An 18,294-nucleotide genomic window follows, 5' to 3' on the forward strand; every position below is an offset into this window, starting at 1 on the left:
CGAATGCATCATCTATTGGTTATCTGACTGTTAACACAGCTCTTAACACACAGCTTAATCCCCCCCTAAGAAAAAATCCATGGAGAAGTCATACAACATCAGTGTAAATTACTTCCTCATGGATTAAGCCCCAAGCAAGTGTTTCAGATGTGGGAAAATGCCAATGCAAATACATGAATTTCCAAAGCATCTACCGAAGTTCAACCCCACAGCCTTCCTTCATTGATTTTTAAAACTCGTGAGAAGGTAAGGGATTAAACCAAGGGTATTCAGACAGCGTGTCATGAACCACAGTTATCTTCCATCATGCTACTGAAATGAAAAGTAATCAGCTAAAAGTACTGAGCAAATCCAGCCCTCTCGATGCCTGCAGTAATCTTTGTGTCACTTTGCTCTTGTCAGGGTCTGAACTCATTCCTTCTCTCTATACCTCCCCAGGAACTTAAACACTTCAGGTTGAACTGAACAAAATCCCCCGTACCGGCTGGAATTGCCTGGGGCTGGGATCACAGCTGGGGCCACAAGGGGGGCTCAGCAGCCTCGTGCCAGCACGCACTGCTCAGCACACCCCTGGCAAAACCTTCCTGGCAGGCAGCGGTGCCTGAAAACTTACTGCAACAACTCCTCCTCCTCACTGGGCTGCAGCAACCGGAGAGCCCAACTCATCTCCTACCACACGTAAACTGACTCACTCGGTGTGGGGCTGTCCCAGGGCAAGACGATGCAAACTACAAAGCATTCCTTTGGAACATTTTGCACATCTTTTATTTGGACTAGCTGGTGCTGGACATGGGATTTCCTTAGAGAAACCATGGATATATTCCACTGTTCAGCATTAGCAGTTATTTGGACCACTTGTATCAAGGGAATTCAACAAATTGATTAAGTAAAAGGTAACTATGTAAAAGGTTGCTGATGAACGCTTAAATATATTGGTGTTGGAATTAATCAAGTGCATCCACAATAGGAAATCTTTCCCTTATTAAAAATAAAAGGCCAGCTGTTAGTACATACCAGTTCATGTAGCTCCTCTGCTCTCAGTTTGTACCTCATGAGGTTCTCAACCAAAATGCCTACACTCGGTATAAATTCCACTTTCAGCTTCCTTCTGTATAAAAAATCCACAGAACCTTCCTCTTAGCTAAGCTTCCTCCTCGCCCTCCCCTCCGACAGAAGAAGTGGGCTTTGCCTTGCCACATTTCTGTATCCTAGCAAGGCCGGACTGGCAGAAATTGATGGTTTTACATTAAATGAAATATATGCTGTAATAATTAGACAAGTCCTGAAGCATACAATGCAGGTTTTGTGCAGTTGAAATTTAGAAGAAATTAATGCCATAAATATGGGATAGTGCCTGTAACTGTATACCAAACGTCAGGGTGGTTGAAACGACACAGTTCGTTCTCAAGGCAGATTCAATAACCCCTCCCTACTCAGCACAGCTATGAAGGACATGACTAACTTTATCTCTCAGGAGAATTAAGTATGTGCTTACTTCTTGTGTTAAATAAGGATGAGCCTTGTTGAATTGCAACCAAATACAAAAGGGAGCCAATAAGAATGTATAATTAAATGCTCCAAACAGTAATTCAAATTATTTATAGAATCTGGGGGAAAAACACTTCAGTGGTGTGGGAGGGAAAACACAATAAACTAGGTTTGTGCTAAAGAATTAGTCGGGCAAAAAAAAAAGAGGGAGAATGGAACTTTATAGGTAGTTTTTTTATTAGTTTGCTTCACCAGTAAATATGGATCAGTACTTTATGTTTTAGCACTAAAGTATGAAAATTACACACCTGTAAAAATGGCATCTAACAGTTATGAAATTAAGAAACGCCTGTCATCATGTAACATACCATTAGGTGTGAGGTCATATTGAAGAAATAGTAAGGAAATTAATGTGTTTAAAATATTGAATAGCTTAGTAATGTAAAATATTGCTACCTTCGATATATCTGAAAACAGGTCTGATTTTGGGTTATAGTAGATTTCTTACTGTATTGGCTCTGAAGAAAATAAAAACAAAATACTTTCCCATCATGGGGCCGGTTAAAAAGCTAAAATTGACGTTTTTCCGAGTAAACGGGGAAACTTTGGAACTGTATGTTCAAAACCTATCACTGTGTCCCACATATGAATCGTATCTAATTTATAATTATATTGTATGTAATTTGTATATTCCATGTGAAGCAAGTCTTATGTCTGTAAGTGTACAAACAGTAATGTGAAACAATACAGAAATAATTGTTTCCGCTCCACAAGGCTATTACACCTTCACTGTAGCTAATAATCACCTGCCACGTTTTGTCAAGAAAGGATGAACACTGCTCATCCACTCCATTGGAATGCAAAATACCATTACCAAAACTGTGACATGATAATTAAAATAATAAATATGGTATGAAGGGGTACAGTATCTGTCGTAGAAAGAATCCACCTGGCCTAGCATTCAAGATTTAAGATTCGAGGGTCACTGTAGTTAGCAAAACTTCACTGCATTTAAACGAAACAGAAAAAAGCATGTTTGTTGTCATGGAATGTCACATCAGGGCTTGTTTTGTATTAGAATATTATAGGCAGTAACACTGATCATATAGTGCAAACTAGATAAAATTGCGTTTCACTGTGTGAAATAAACAGAGGTGCAAATGCTCAGTAGGATACCATTAAGACATAAAATGGCAAAAAATAAATATCAAAACTTTTATCAGTGTAAAAAAGTAATTGGGTTATTGTATAACCTAGAGTCTGGCAAAAAAGGCCTCAAAAAAGTTCGCTCAGTCTTCAGAAGTTCTACAAATTAAGTGCCTTTTCAGGTTTCCAATTAGACAAGAGACTCCATGCTTTCTGCGGGATCTGACTCATCACTGGCCATCACAGCACCATTTTTGTCCAGTGTCATGGGACCGTTTCCATTTTCCTTAGTGCTGACCAAGCTTAGCATCGCCTTATAAAGAAACTGGTACTGCTCCTGGAAAAGAAAGGACAAATTATTTCAATCCTTCCAGTGTACGTAAGTGAGAGGCAGTTAAATTGGGCATTGCTTGGAAAGGACACAGATATTTGTTACTAGAAGCATATGTAAAAGAAAAGAGAAATACTTAAGAGTAATTATCTGTGTTAATCTATCTTAACCTTGTCACCTCAAAATCTCAGTTTTGAGTACATTGTATTATTCCTGATCTACTGCCCACTGAAGAAAAAGAAGTCTTTCCACAGATACTATAAGGACACTGCAGAATGGCTGGAACAATATAACAAACCAAACAGCAGGTTGCAGAAGCCCTACAACATCATTACTATTTTTCCAGCAACGAGGGCGTACATCCAGTTCCCTTATTTTCGTCTTTATTCCATTACCATGCTGATTTTAAAAAACACCATACAATTTGTGCACATTTTATGATTTCATACCATGAATTCAATGTGTCAATTCCTTGATAATTGTTCCACACACAAGTTCTAAACACATAAATGTGTTAGATCAGTGGTTGGCTTAAATTCCAAGAGGAGGAATGAGGACAGAGCAAGGAGGCATCTACAGCTTCTCAGTTCCAAGGCATCAGCAGATCAGTGTGCCCCAAACACTGAGTTATGGCCAAACCCACCTTTGGGGTTATCTCTGGGAAGGCCCAACAGGCTGGGAATATAGCAAACAGAATGAGGTAAGGCCCCACACCTCCATCCATACAGACCTTAGCTGGATGAACACTACTTGGGGCAAAACTGCTAGAGGTGGGACTAATGCTTAAATGATACAGGAGTGCAGGACAACATCTGAGCCCACAGCTCAGCCCCAGGCTGTTCCCTCGTACAGGCAGAGCCATGCACGCCCTGCCAAGGGCTCTTGGTGCACGCAGACTGAAGAGCTCCTGTGCTGAAGGTTTTCCTCCCCTCAGCATTCCCTGCCCTGCTGCACCCTTTGGATCACAACTTACAGGGTTGGCAGGGGAGTGCTGACAAGCTGAAAGGCCTGCCTGAGCACTGGCCCCCTAGCTGTGTGCAAAATAAGCTTAATTGCAAATCAGAGACTGCAGGCTTGAGGTTTATAAAAAATGACAATAATATATAAAAAACAAAAAGCCCAATGCAACTTCTGCTTGGCAGCAGAAGCAATAGACTTGATAATATACACAATACATGTTTCAGTTCATGCTTTTGGTCTCAAATGAAAACCTTGTAAACTCTCCATTTATATCCCATTTAAAAACTTACAATGTCTGTAAATACTCCAGGCCGCATAAGATTTATCATCTTTGCCACCTGGAAAACATCGACAGCATTTTCATTCTCCAGCTGCTGGGACAGAGTGGTAAGGGCACATAGCGTTCCCGCTGACACAGCTCCATACCTGAAAAACCACACCAAAAGGATAAGATCCTCAGAAAAATACCGGGGCACATTGACAAAGAGCTAGGAAAATGTCGGTATAGTCTTATTTGATTGCAATAGTTCGTCTTTATATCTAGTAAATGCTTGCTTTACACTGGCTATTTTTTAGTCATTTTAATTAAAAAAAAAAAAAAAAAAAAAGACATTTGATGGTACACTAGTCATTTCAGGATATCTGCAGTATTCAATATGAAGAACTGTATCAGCAGAAGAATGTGAGCCATTTAAAAACACCCAGCTTGCAGAGTATAAAAATGAAATCAGTTCTCACATGCCACATGTACTGAAAGCATCTGCATTGTAGCCGAGTGTATTTTAAATTCATTAGTGGGAGCTCAAGCAAAACATAAATGATTAGAAAGAAATGTGACTTGCCTCTTCCTCTGCATCAGGCAATTATATAAAACTAACAGGGATATGAGGTGCTCACAAGGAAATGGGGCACCTTGAAGTCCTCCTTAGGTCCGATTCATAACCAAAATGCAACATTCCCACGTTGGGCACCCAAAAGACATTAGGGATTCTGACAAATTGAGCTGGGCTGTCATTTAATGAGAACCTGAGCAATGGTTACTCATCAGGAGAATGACTCAGAGTGTGTCCTCGAGACAATTGGCCAGGTAGAAACCTTTCTGCTGCTAAGTCTGGGGGTATGCTTGAAACATGCGTGCAGTTGTGGGGTAAGGGATGAAGGATCTTAAGCAACAGGGGCTCGTAACTGCTTCTGAGGACCCTCAACTGAGCTCTGCTCTCCTGATATTCAGGAGACTGAAATTCTGCCCTGGTTTTGTGAAGTCTACTCCGTGACTTTGAGAAAGTCTGTGTCTAAATGTCCCAACCTGTAAAAGGGGACATTGGTGCTGATTTACTCTGCAAACTGTTTGGAGAACTCTACATGAAAACTTAAATAATCGGCAAGTACTGCGCTGCCATCTGGTACAATACGATTACCACTAGGATTTTTTACAACATTCCTGTGGAAATCAAGACATATGCTGACTTAATTTCGTATGATTTTTGCAAACTCAATTTGCCTAGAAATTGGAAGCAGAAATCAGATCACAATAGACCTGCTATTTTTGATGAAAAGTCTCCAGAAGAAGCAGGGCTTCTGCAGAACTACAGAGATGGCTGCGACTGATCATCTACAGGGACAGCGGACAAAGTGTCTAGTGCATGGGCCTGGTGGGACACAACTGAAGGCCTCTTGGGGACTAATGGCTCCGTTTCTACTTGAGTTGATTACTGCCAGCTCCCAACAATCTGAAGGCTTTTCTCTCTGAAATTATGCAACAAATTTTCATCTAGTTGCCTACATATGGGCAGTTATATTTAAAGTTCTTGACAACTGTCTCCAGTTGGAATTTCTGAACTACTTGCTGTTATCGAGTTCATCCCACCATGTACTTCCTAAATACCACATGCATTTAGTATCTGCAAATTCATATATTTGGAATTAATCTGCAGTTGTAATTACTAGTGGATTATATGATACAGTAGTTGCATGTAGTAAAGGGAAATTTTTGTTTTCAGCTACATTTGCTCAGGCCTCAGTAAAAAGCAGAATCCACATTATGTATTAGGCATAAAAGTAAAATCATTGAATATGACAAATAAACCAAAAAAGCAATTTACAGAAAGAATGACTCAGCAACTTGTTAGAAATGTGATTTTGAATATATTTTTTTTTTTTTGGTCTAGCATGAAATGCCCAAATCAATAATGGTTCCAATTTTGTAAAACATAATCTTAAGTACTGCAAGAGCAGCAAAACCTCACTTCAGACTACCCAAAGCATGAATATTAAAAACTAGCCTGGAATTAATAAGTGCTGGCAAAAGCCAACAGAACTCATACTGTGCATTAGCAAGGCAGGAAACAGTGGGAGAAAAACCACTTCCTGCAGCCCAAGGCACCATTTGGTGGAGTGTGCTGGGAAAAACCTGTTGCAGCAGCACACGCTGATGTGAAGTGAAAGCTCTTTCTGCAACAGCAGATATCAGCACGCAATCACACATCAGCACAAAGGCTGATCTGACCTCTGAAATACCAGAGTATGCTAATAACATTTTTGTACATAAGGTTAAGATTTCTATGACTTTTCCACTAACTCTGCTTTGTAGCAAAGGCAGAAGGTATAATAGACTTGAGTGCAGGAGGCTTGAAGGGGTAGCAGTTGTTTATGCTGGCTTGGTGTTTGCTCTACGGGTGACTCAAGCAGTGTCAGAAATCAGGCTTCCTTGGGATTTTAATGGCAGAATGACTCCACGAAGCACTGTGCCCACCAGGAAACAGCTCCTTCCAAAAACAGCCCTGTTAGACCGAGGCTTCGGTTTCACAGTAACAGTATTTTGCAGCTCCATGATGTGTGCAAAGCAATAACATTCAATGCAGTATTTAGTATCTTAAATAACTGGGCATTCAAGCATAGCTGGCAAGACAATGCTCACCATTACACGACAAAAGAGATGAGTGTTGGGGCATGCTGGCCCTGTGTTAGCAGGCTACTTCCATTTGGCACCATGTGGGCCCCTTGGAGTGTTTTGGGGGAAGCAGAAGGAAGGAAAATAAATCTGCTCTCAGATAACCTAGGCTCTTTTTCACAAGACACTGCTGCTCGTACTGAGACACTGCTAAGCTGAGCTTGCTCTATGCCTCACCTGGCATGTTAAACCTCAGTTATCAGACAGGAGCTCAGGGCTGTTTTGAAAGTGGTTTCCGTAAGCCCTTACCAGGCTGCTCAAAGCCTTACCTAAACCAGGGCTCTGCTGGCTTGTGAAACCTGTTGTAGAATCTGTATGGGATATCTCCATGTACAAAAGAATCCAAAATGCATACAAAGCAAGAAAAAAAAAAAAAGACATACTCATCATGAACTATGGTGGGGCCATCCCTTGTTAAGGCCTCTTCCTTGATTACATTGATAAGTTCAAAGGTACTGCTTATGGGAGCATCTGGGTTTGGCCATTTAGGACACTGAAAGTGGCGGACCTCCAGAACGTAGTCGTCCTGAAATGAAAAACCAGCCTCGGCATTAGCTACTTTAACATTTATCCACTCCATGTATAAAGATGCCCAGCTCTGTAGCAGCCCTTTAATAGTGAACACCCTAAAATTATGCAACTTTAACAAAATGTTTAGTTAATGAAGATTTTATATTTAATTTCAGAGCCTATATCCATATACACCCTCTCTGAGCCAATACCTCAAAAGCCAAACAAGAGAAGAGTAATCAAGGAATCTAAATTTAAAAGGGCTTGCAAACCAATGTTTTGCAGCAAAATCCAGCTGCAATTCCAATACCAAACTAGAGATAGGCTTGTGGCTCAAAAGAAATGTGCTTAATAAGCAAACCACCCTTAACACCCCGAATAATTACACTATAAATATTGACATTTATAAGCACGAATAGGACAATAAACCTTGGTGTAGTTTACAAAGAATAATTCCATCTACTTTTGCAATTTCTGAATGAAAATCAGCGTCTTCACTTTCAAATATTCACACATTAAATACGACAGCCTCACTAGCTAGAAGAATCTACCTGAAGTAGAAAATGTGAGAGGGGGAAGGAGCCAACAAGAACACCTTTCCTAGTGAGCAACATGCATTCATGGGCATTTACAAGTAAATAGTTTTCAAAATTGTTTGTGAACTCATCATTTGTCATATTTAAATGATATCAACAACATTTTGGAGAAGAGCCAAGATCCACGTTTGGAGGTTTATTTTACCTGGGTAGCTTCAAGGATAAAGTCATGGATGATAATTTGCTCTTCATTAGAGAGGCACAGTCTGTCTTTGCTGATAAGGGTCACAGTAAAGGCCTCACAGTTCATGGATTCCTCGCGACTTGGCCAGTACACAAACTCATCTTCTGCCTGGAGGAACAAAACAACACACTGTTGCAGCCTTTCACATACCTTGTGTGTGACTGAAATCCAGTGGATCAAAAAATCGGTTTGATAAATAGAGATGATCAGAAGCTGATCTCTACAAGCCCTTTTTGTCTAAAAGCAACCTACTATTAGTCTACTAGTAGTCAGTAAGCCTGCCAGATCCCTCCTTTGTGTGTCCAAACAGGTAACGTCTGCTTTTTAATTGGTTTCATAGGGAAATGGTTATCTTACCTCACTCGTACTTAACCTTTGTATTATATCCCAGGCTTTATTACCTCCTGCCTAGACAGTTTTGCATGAAAGGCAGACACCTGTTTAGAAAAAAATCATTAACCTTTAATAATTAATTGCTTATTATTTTAATTTATATTTTTGTGGCCTAATCCAAAACTCAGGGGTATTAGTGGAAGGTCTGTGGATCAGGTCTAGGTAGAAGAGTGATGTATACTTAAGAGTGGAATTTTTAGAGGTGGAGGGAAGAATGAGGAAGAAAGAAGACACTCAAGCTCATGAGAAAACATGAGCTATGAACCCACTTCATCCCTCTGCAGCCATGAATGTCTATAAAAACAGGCTTATTTCTGTGGGCCTGGAGCCTTCATGCACACGATGTGCAAGACACCGTTGGGACTTCTGTCTTAAACAAAAACAGTCCTGAAAACAGGACCTAGGATCCTAAGTATTGAGTGCTCTGCAAATTCCACCCTCAGTGTGCAGAGGCACCAGCAACCCACGTAACATTGCTAAATGCTGTGGAAGTGACCTGTTTTTCAATGTGACAGGTTCTCGCAGCAGGCATTATGGTCTCATCCTTTGGCATTAAACATTTGTCACCTTGATGCTGTCCCAGCTCTGTTCCGCCCCTCCTTGGCAGCCAACACAACACAAACCAAACCAAACCAAACACTGAGCCAACACAAGGGTGCTAATGCCCTGCTAGCCAACCTCCACGCTGGGCACCATGAAGATGAAAGCAGGCACCAGGTGTACTTGCAAGGGATATGGTCTAGGCCGGTGCTCCTCCTTTGCCTTTTAAATCACTGATGTTCTGCCGAGCTAGTCCACAGACTTGTAAAGACAAGAGCAGCCTCTTAATTTCTAGCTGACATGCTTTCATTTTGTTAGTACTTTCTTATTCAATCGTATTTCTCTGAACACTTTTTGCCTTGCAGTGCCTGCAATCCCTTTCATCACACTGCACGCAGGAAGCATATCGACTGCTGCCTCTTTAGTAGCCCCTCATGACTGCTATTTTCCTGCTGTAGTGGAGGTGGTTTCTCTACCGTTCTCAGCTACAGCTGTCTCTGCATCTCAGTTATGCATGCAAGAAAAAATGAACCATTTAGTTCCTAATCCTTTTCGTCCTGCCCTCTTGAGACATGCTAGTAAATCTGGAAGCAGTGATTAGCACTTCACCTGTGTCACTTGCTTCTCTCTTCTCGTTATTTCCACTTAAATTAACATACACGTTTGCTTTTTGCTTACATCAAAAATAACTTTTGTAACCTTTCCCAGCCTTAAGTCTTGCGTGGTTTTAGTCTTAACCCCCCTGGAAACAACTGACTTATCCTAATGCCCCTGCTTTGTATTTCTGCTCCTGTCAAAGTCCTTACCCATGGCCCTGGCCAGACAGTAACCTCACTGCCTTACATCCTGCCAGCCGGGTAACCCACAGGAGCTTTGCAGAGCTGTCATCGGCAGCATGCTGCCTGGAAGCACCATGGTCTGCTCCAACTCACTGCAGTTTATGCTGTCTTTCCCAAGGGTGAGAGCAGAAAGAAAGAGTAGAAAACAGGCTCCACACTTAGGAATTTATCTATTTGTGCCAAGCTTAGGGCAAAGTTTGAGAAGATGGCCCAAAAAATGTTTTTTCTTTCCAGCCTGAAATAGCCGTAGCATGTATCTACATGGGTTGCCTGCTGGGCTGAGCGACTGCCGCAAGGCACAGGGAGGGAAGCGTCTCACTCACCAGGCTCTGGTTGTCCGGCAGCATGACGATGATCTGTGCGTTGTGATCCCAGATCATTCGCCAGAAATCTTTAGTTGTATGTGGCAGCGGATGTTGGGTTATGATGAACTCGTTACTCCTGTAGTAGCCCTTTTGCAGCAAAACAAACCGCAGTTACTTACTGCCTTCAACAGTTTTAGAGCATTAATTTTATCTTTGGGGACACATAATGACCCTATTTCATTTTATTCCACAATATTTTCACACAGACTATAATTTTGTAACTCCATTTCCATCCTGCAGAGTCTCTGTTGTTTTCATTTACTCTAAATCCCAGTATTTATTTGACTGTATCTCATGGAAATACACATTCCACCTAAATGCATCTTGTATTTAATTTTTTTAGGCAACAATCTTTAATAAAACACAGTTAATAGCTTTACGTTATGGGGAAGGTGTTAAAATCTCATCTGTTAATACACAGCCATTACATACAGAATTAAGACAATTACAGGCATCTGGTATTTAGCACCTTAGAATTGATTTTACTTTGTAATTAGGTGTTGGCTTCCTCACCATGATATAAGAGGCATTAATGTAATCAGTTCCCTTCATTCCAGGCAGCGGTGCCAAGCCCACTCTAGCACGCTCAGCTGTAAGATAAAGAAAAGAAGAAAAAAATATCAAAGTCTGGTCATGGCACATTGCAGAAAGCAAGAATTTCTCAGACGTTAACAAACCAAATACTGTGCAGCTCCCATCTCCCCCAGGAGCAGGCCAGCACTTTAACCGTGTTAAAGCATTGCCTGCTAACACAGGATATAAAAGAGAATGTTGCACAATATTCCCACAAGGACAAAGTAATTTCAGGAATCAAATTTTACTATAGCAAAGATTTTCACAGCAGGCTGAATTACCAAATAACAGTATATGCAGTGATAACAGGGGATTTAAGGTAATTCTTGACTGCAGCGTTCCATTTGTCTCCAGCAGCACACAAACCCAGCTGATTTATTTTGTTTTCCCTACCACTCCGTAGCACGACCATCACTCACTCTCCCAGCTGGAGGGTGAGATAACCTCCTCAGACAAAGCCCTTCCCTAACAGGTAGCCCCGCAGAAGCGGCTACGTGTTCTTCAGGAGGTCTGCACTGCTCTGTGTTTGAGGGTTGGGTTCAACAACATCCCGAAGCCAACTGACAGGCTCCTACTGCCCAGCTGAAACCACCGCAATCACTGCAGCTACACGACACCAACTCTAAAGTCACATAGGCTATTTCAGTCAATTCACCTTTGTTTTCAGTGTATATCCTTATGATTTCCCTTTTTATGACCAACCTTCATGATGGACCAAATCTGTGTCATTACAACTTTGCAGTAGCTTGGCTATTGCCTGTCCTGTACGTCCTGTGCTTGGGCGGAAAGTGATGGGAACAACATTGTGCTTCTGCTTGGTTTGGTGCAAGTTCATATTGCTTAGCAATTGGGCATAGATTCCATATTAATAACTGTGAAACTGTGGCATTGGGCACTAAATACCCTCAAATCTACAGAAAGCTCACATACAAGAATTGAGTGTACTTGCTGAATTATAAAAAAGGAAAAAACGTGTGCCAATCACCCTGGGAGATCTCACCTGAGCTGGGAGCTGTATCAAAGTAATTATCACAGTATTCCATAGATTATCCCCTATCTAATTATTCAAATTCTTAAGCACTTCAAATTAACACTTCACTTGGACAGTATATCTGGCTGACACCGTAACTATTTTCTTTTGTTCAGTTTCATCAGAGTAATGGTGAAAGACAGCTTGGTCTGAACAGAAGATTACAGTTCTCCTTCCTAGTGGCTATGCCTTTTCATGCATAACACGGGGAGAATTCGCTACAAAAACTTATGCTAGGCAGTAATCAAACTGAAGATGTGATCTTACACGGCACGACTGATGAGTTCCTGTTCTTCTCTTTGTTGCAGTCTTTCTGAGCACTGAAGCATTCCACGTACTTTGCATTACACTGTGTAACCAGCTGAAAGAGAATAAAGTAGTAAGTCACTCCTCATAGCGATCTAAATGAAGAGAGGTGGTTTCTTTGCCAACTCCTGGGAAGATGCATCAGTAGAAGAATAAACTGCATTGTTAAACTTGTTTAAAATACTCAAGATGCCAATGGAAATCATCCTTTTCATACAATATGTTTAATGGATAAAAAGATCTTTGCAGCTCTCAGCTTCGAAACATCCTGAAAATGAAGTTCCATCAAAATGTATTTTCACAGAACACTACATTTAGTTATTTTTGAGAATATATTTCAAAGACTTGCAGACATTTTCAGTCAGAAGCAGGTCTCAAGGAAGAAAAGCTAGCAAAATAAAACAGTGACAAAAGAAAACCAAAAAACTTTTACATTTACTTTCAAAATAAAAGTGAGATCGTTCCTACAGAATGACTTTTTCCTGCCAGGCCTTTTGTGAACCCATCATGCCAGCAGCAGAGATCTGAGGCCATGGGTTACATTATCTGGCCTGCTAAATTTGTTCTGGGCACAATGAAAAGTCACGGAGGCAGATTTGTACTTGAATATTCTGCCAGTGCATGGGGAATCTCTAACAGAGCAAGGAAGATGAAGGTGGCTTTTCCATCTCCTGCATTTGCAACTCATTACTCAACGTAACTTTACTCTAAGACAGTTGAATGTGAACTACTGTCCGAAGGCATGAGTGCGGGTTATTTTCTGCCAGCTCTGTGGTAGCAGCAGAAATCTGGGAAAAAAAAATTAATAATTGCTGCTTTCTTAGTCCTGGTTTCACATCCACTCTAAACAAGATTGCTTAACTCACCCCTGTACTCGCAGTAGGTCTGTTGGAAGTTACAGAGTTTCTAAACATCTGTGCAACTCTAGCAAAGGAAGCCATTTCCGAAAATGGCACTTACTTTTTTTTTTTTTTTGAAATTTTGCCATGAGTCATGAGAAAACATCTTTATACTTATAGTTTAATATTTTTAATAAAAGTGGAACACATTTTTTTTTTAATAACAGATGTTTTTCTTCTGTTGCGTTTTATGTGTGTATGTTTGTACTTGTTTCTTTAATTTAATAATTAAGCATCTGGAATTTCTACAAATGAATTCTGAGAATATCTTGTTCATTTGTTGAATAGCTTTGCATCTGCTAAAATTTAACAGTTTCAATTCCTCGGGTAGTTATTAAACTGAGTGAGCTTAGCTGTGAAAACAGACATCATGTATAATCTTCCTATGATACACAGTCTCACAAAATAGTTTTAAATGCATTCAAATAAAATGCAATCAGAAAATCTTAGGTTTCAAATAGATCCAGGCAAACTTTGGCCATGATGAAAGCAGCTGTAATATAGTAAGGAAAAGCAACAAGCATTGTTAGCAACCAGAAAGTCATATTGTATTTCCTGGTCTTAAAACATTTTTAATTCTTTAATTCCACAACACTGAAATGATAAGTGGTATTAAGAACCTTATTTCATTTTGTTCTCCATACATATGCATGAGAACCACAGTTTAGAGGAAGACCTCCAGCCAAGTTACACACACACTCAGGAATGCCCCAGCTCCCTTCAGAATGGGGAGACGAGCAGCACACTTCAGTATCCATGCTCCTCTTCTCACCTTTGACTCCAAGGGTATTAGTACTGATTTCCAGCAGCGCAGCTAAGACTTGTTGAACACTGAGCTTCCCAAGATGATGTGCTGTGCTAATCAAGTATTCTGGTTTGGTTCATTATCTATGACAATAGATGGTGAAGACATGCCATGCAACACAGAGTGGAGAAATCAAGTCCCTCTGGATGGGAGCGATAAGCCTTACCTTGAACTGCTTTTCTAGTCGTGTCTTCCCTCCTATGCCAGGTATGAGGATGCTGTTAACATAACTGTGCAGCTGGTTTGCAGATACTTCAGTCTCTTTCCCAAGGATGGCTTCCAACAAGGCATCATGAATAAAAATGTACTGCTCCTAGATAAACAACAGCGTGTCACGTAGGCACTTGAATAAACTGAACAGCTGGCTTTAACTGAGGGGTAGGGCACTAAAGGAGGGCATACAAAACAAGCCACCCATGCAAATACTGCCAAATCCAGAATAAACATTTACAAGTGTAACAAATACAACTTCGAAGAAGTCATAGGCAAAATCTGAAGTTTCTGGTCTAGATAAAGAGAGACATTCCTGTGCAATACATTTGATATATGCAATACTTACAGAGGTGTAAATAAAAAATCTATTTGCTTTTTGATTGCAACATAATAATGAACATTTTTTTAAATTGAACCCCACTGCAATCATTACCTCTGTCTGGACGAGGTAGTTGCGCTGTGTCCTGATATGTTTCAGGAAACCCAGGACATTAACTGTGCTTTTGTCTTTTATCTGTTGCAGCATACTGTCTATCACAATGTAGGTACCAGTTCTGCCGACACCGGCACTACGGAAAACATAAGAGAAACTCCATGTAATGCAGCTGGACTGAAGTAAATGTTCACAACAGGAGAACAGAACTAAACATATGCAGCTGTTCCCAGACTCTCATTTCCCTGCAAGCCTGAACCATGAAAGTTACTAAACAGAATATTTTGGTTTTCTGGGAATTTTATCAGGCATGTATTTCTCCCATTTGTGGTATCTCAGTCCTGTAAGAGAAAGATGAGCATTATATAAGCCATCGTGCCTGAGCCACTGAAGCTGTCTAGGCTTGCAGGCCAGGGCAGCAAGGATGGGGCTGCCATGGTCCTGGATTTCACAGCCTGGCTGTTTGCATGAGCTGAGACTTGGATGTGCTGCTTTCATTGCTGTTGTTACTGGTGTTGGCCAGAGGAAGCCATGTGGCAATCCACTCTGTGCCAAACTGGTGAGGTTGCTCCAGGCTGTGGGCTGTCCTGGTTGGCTTCAGCCATAAAGTAATGCCGAAGCTTCGTGGTGGAGCTGTAATGGTGCTCTGCAAATGCAGGTGGTACTATGGCAAGGCCTAGGAGGGGCTAACCCTGTGGAGGCAGGACTTCTGGAAGGGGAAGAGGGCAGTCCCAGATTCAACACAGAGGAGGGAGAGGGGAACTGTTCAGAGCTGCTCAATGAGCTCTAACTCCATCATCCTCTCCTCTTTGCTATGGTTTTGTACAGCCCCTTTGCACACAGCGATGAAGAACACATCCCTCAGCTCATTTAAGGGAAGTGTGGGCAGGTGGAAAACAGACTTTGAACCAGAAACTGCACAGCCACATCCGTGCAATGCTCAGCAGCTCACCATCATGATGCAGGGCTTTGCTAATGTAACTGGGCTGCTTTTGCCTTGGAGGTGGCTTAAAATGTAGGCAAAGCTAACTCATGTCTCCCCACACTCCACAGGGCAGGCACACTCCCATGCTAATAACTCGTGGTGTTTTCCTTCACTGGCATTTAGAAGAGCACACACTGCAAAATAGCCATTTGTACCATGAAGAAATTAATCACACCCATCATACCTGCAGTGCACAACCACTGGTCCCATGTCTGGGGTTCTGGCTGCAGAGGATCTCCTAACAAAGGTTAGCACAGGCAGAGCATACTCTGGCACACCCATGTCAGGCCACTGAGTGTAGTGATACTGAATAACCGTTCTCTCATTCTGGCGCCCTTTTGGGTTTCCTTTCTGACCCTGCATGCAAAGTAGGAGCAGAGAAAAAAGAAAGATTAGGAAAGAAGAGCATGCAAATATAATTCAATCCTACTGGCTTGCTCGGATGAAAAAGTGCTGGACTATTACAGAAGAAATCTTCTGCAGCTCTGCCTCCTGCTAGGTGGAGACAGAGTTCAAGAAAAAATACACATGGGAATAACAGCAGCAGCTGCGATACCTAACCAGCAGCAAATTTGAGAAAAAGAAACATAGGTTAATCCTTTCACCAGGTTCCTTGTAATCCTGTTTTTGTTTACTTATTTCCCATCCACCTGCTGCTTCAAGTTGCCTATGCAACAGCTGAATTTCCTCCTGCATGGCTTGCATCCTTTACACAAACTAGAAGGCAACTGGATGAGAACAGTGAAAGCTTCACCCACCTTCTTCATCTTTGTGTTCCTGACTGTGAAGCGGCGCACAGTGTAGCAGGCGTGAATGTTTGTGCTCTTCAGTGTCACTATTATGTTGCCATACTCCTCGCTATTCTCTGACGGCCAGTACTGGTCACATTTTCTCTGAACAAAGACATAGTTGGATGGGTTGGCTGAAGGTTTGAACTTTCTTTACATTTGTGTTTAAAGTTTTTTATAAAAAGTAAAATCATGGCTAGCTATGCAACCCTCTATGTTAGCTACGGTTTAGACATCAACATGTATCATCCCAGACCATTTAAAAGAAATTCTGCCCACATGAGTTGGAGAGATAGTAAGGAGTATCTGCTAATAAACTAGAAAATCTCTTACTCTTCCTTTTTCGACAAGGTTTGTGATCATGACAATGATTCCAGTATTTTGTTCCCAAATCATCCTCCAGAAATCTTCAAAGGTAGACTTTAAAGGTCCCTGGGTAGCAATGTAGGCTTTTGCTTTGTTGTAACCCTTCAAAGAAAACCATAATGCCAAGTGAGATGAAAGCAGTATCATGGCAGAGGTATTAATAATTTAAAGGTAACAACGAAAGGTGCCTTTCTCATTCAGAATAGTGAGGAATCTGTAGCAAAATTATCAAGTGAAATTGGAAAACACAAACACTTCACAAGTAGCAATACTTCCTCCTTGTGGAGGGATTCAGAGTTAGAGAAGAAAAAACAATGAAAAGAACTTACATCAACGTAATTAGCATTAATGTAGTCACTGTGCTTAGAATCCTTTCCTGGTAAAGGCCTTAGCTTCACCCTACTGTGATCATCTGCAGGACAGAAAACAGAGCAGAAGCATTAAGGAAACATGATGCAGAACTGCAGGTATACGTCCCATTTCCTAGGTACTGGAGCAGCCTTTATTAATACCCTGCACAAACTGGCTTTGGACTGGAAGTGGAAGGTGTCTGTTCTTGGTCACCTGGATGAATTGTCTGTTCTTCCCCATCTGAAAATGGTAGCAGGTCCTCAAGGCTTCACATCCCTTAAATCACACAGTTCATGCTGGGACAGCTTATCTTTAAAAGACACTGTAGAAAGATCTCTAGGATCATCTGCATTGCACAGTGTAATGTGATTCAAAGAGCCACAGCACCACACAGGGCTGTGTAATGTGGTGCAGAGGCACCAGCTCAGCTCTTGCAGGCAGTAGAGCTGCCTTTGCTTGGCTCAGTGTCTGAGCTCATTATCTTCCACTCTGTGCTGTGCTCTGACAGCTCTACCGGCTCTGGAGAGTGAATGTCCCCACTCCTTCACCACCCTCATCATACCAGGAAGATAGACTTTAGATTGTGCTTTTCCACTCTTTAGCTCCTGTTTTTCTTGCACTCAAATGCCTGACTTCCTGCTTAAATCGGAAGAAATTGCAGCCCTTCTGCTTCTAAGCAGCAGTATGGGCTTGGGAGGGGCTTCCAACACATGCAGGAAAGAGACACATGTGCTAACTTTAAGCAGGAAGAATCTGGTTTTGTTTGCCTTCCAAGGCACCAAGGGAGAAAGAGGTTCCTTCAGGTGCAACTTGGAGCACCGAAGTTCCTGCTTCGATTCTCCTCTAGTGGTACTTCTCTCTTTGTGCTTAGAGGGACCAGACACCTATGTCTAAAATCAGAGCTGGGACACCTACAACGAATCCCCTTGCCCAAGGACATGTAGCAAGCGTGTTACTGGTCCTTAGCCTACACCTTGATAGATTCTGAGAGTCAGAGACATGCATTTTCTCCCTATGCCATCAAAAACATTCAAGATTTAGTGTAAATTTTAAGAACACTGGGGACTCTGTATCAGCAACTTTCCATCTTTGATCCTAAACCACAGTAACTGCTGCACCTCACATCAGAGAACAACATGGAAAAAAGTCACCGCATTTACATTCCAGGCCTGTAATAATTTGCACTGAGTCCAGATTTGCAGTTCTCAGAGGAATACAGGCAAAGCCTGCACTGTGCTACAAA

The 18,294-nt window shown here is 41.5% G+C and overlaps 1 protein-coding gene across 1 annotated transcript in view; it reads right to left on the bottom strand.

The window, feature by feature from the left end:
- Positions 1–1,707: 1,707 nt before the first annotated feature.
- PTPRG (protein tyrosine phosphatase receptor type G) overlaps positions 1,708–18,294 on the bottom strand; it is a 397,823-nt gene continuing 381,236 nt past the window's right edge. The window contains exons 17-29 of the mRNA XM_082767913.1: positions 17,030–17,112; positions 16,668–16,802; positions 16,305–16,439; positions 15,731–15,903; positions 14,562–14,697; positions 14,082–14,228; positions 12,173–12,266; positions 10,816–10,892; positions 10,261–10,389; positions 8,127–8,273; positions 7,259–7,401; positions 4,216–4,351; positions 1,708–2,971 (exon numbers count right to left, since the gene is read on the bottom strand). Of these exons, the coding sequence (XP_082624039.1) occupies positions 2,825–2,971; positions 4,216–4,351; positions 7,259–7,401; positions 8,127–8,273; positions 10,261–10,389; positions 10,816–10,892; positions 12,173–12,266; positions 14,082–14,228; positions 14,562–14,697; positions 15,731–15,903; positions 16,305–16,439; positions 16,668–16,802; positions 17,030–17,112 (1,682 nt within the window). The 3' untranslated portion in view covers positions 1,708–2,824. The remainder of the gene's footprint in view (positions 2,972–4,215; positions 4,352–7,258; positions 7,402–8,126; positions 8,274–10,260; positions 10,390–10,815; positions 10,893–12,172; positions 12,267–14,081; positions 14,229–14,561; positions 14,698–15,730; positions 15,904–16,304; positions 16,440–16,667; positions 16,803–17,029; positions 17,113–18,294) is intronic.

Source organism: Aythya marila (genome assembly GCF_965140915.1).
Source record: "Aythya marila genome assembly, chromosome: 10".
Classification (NCBI taxonomy): Eukaryota; Metazoa; Chordata; class Aves; order Anseriformes; family Anatidae; genus Aythya; species Aythya marila.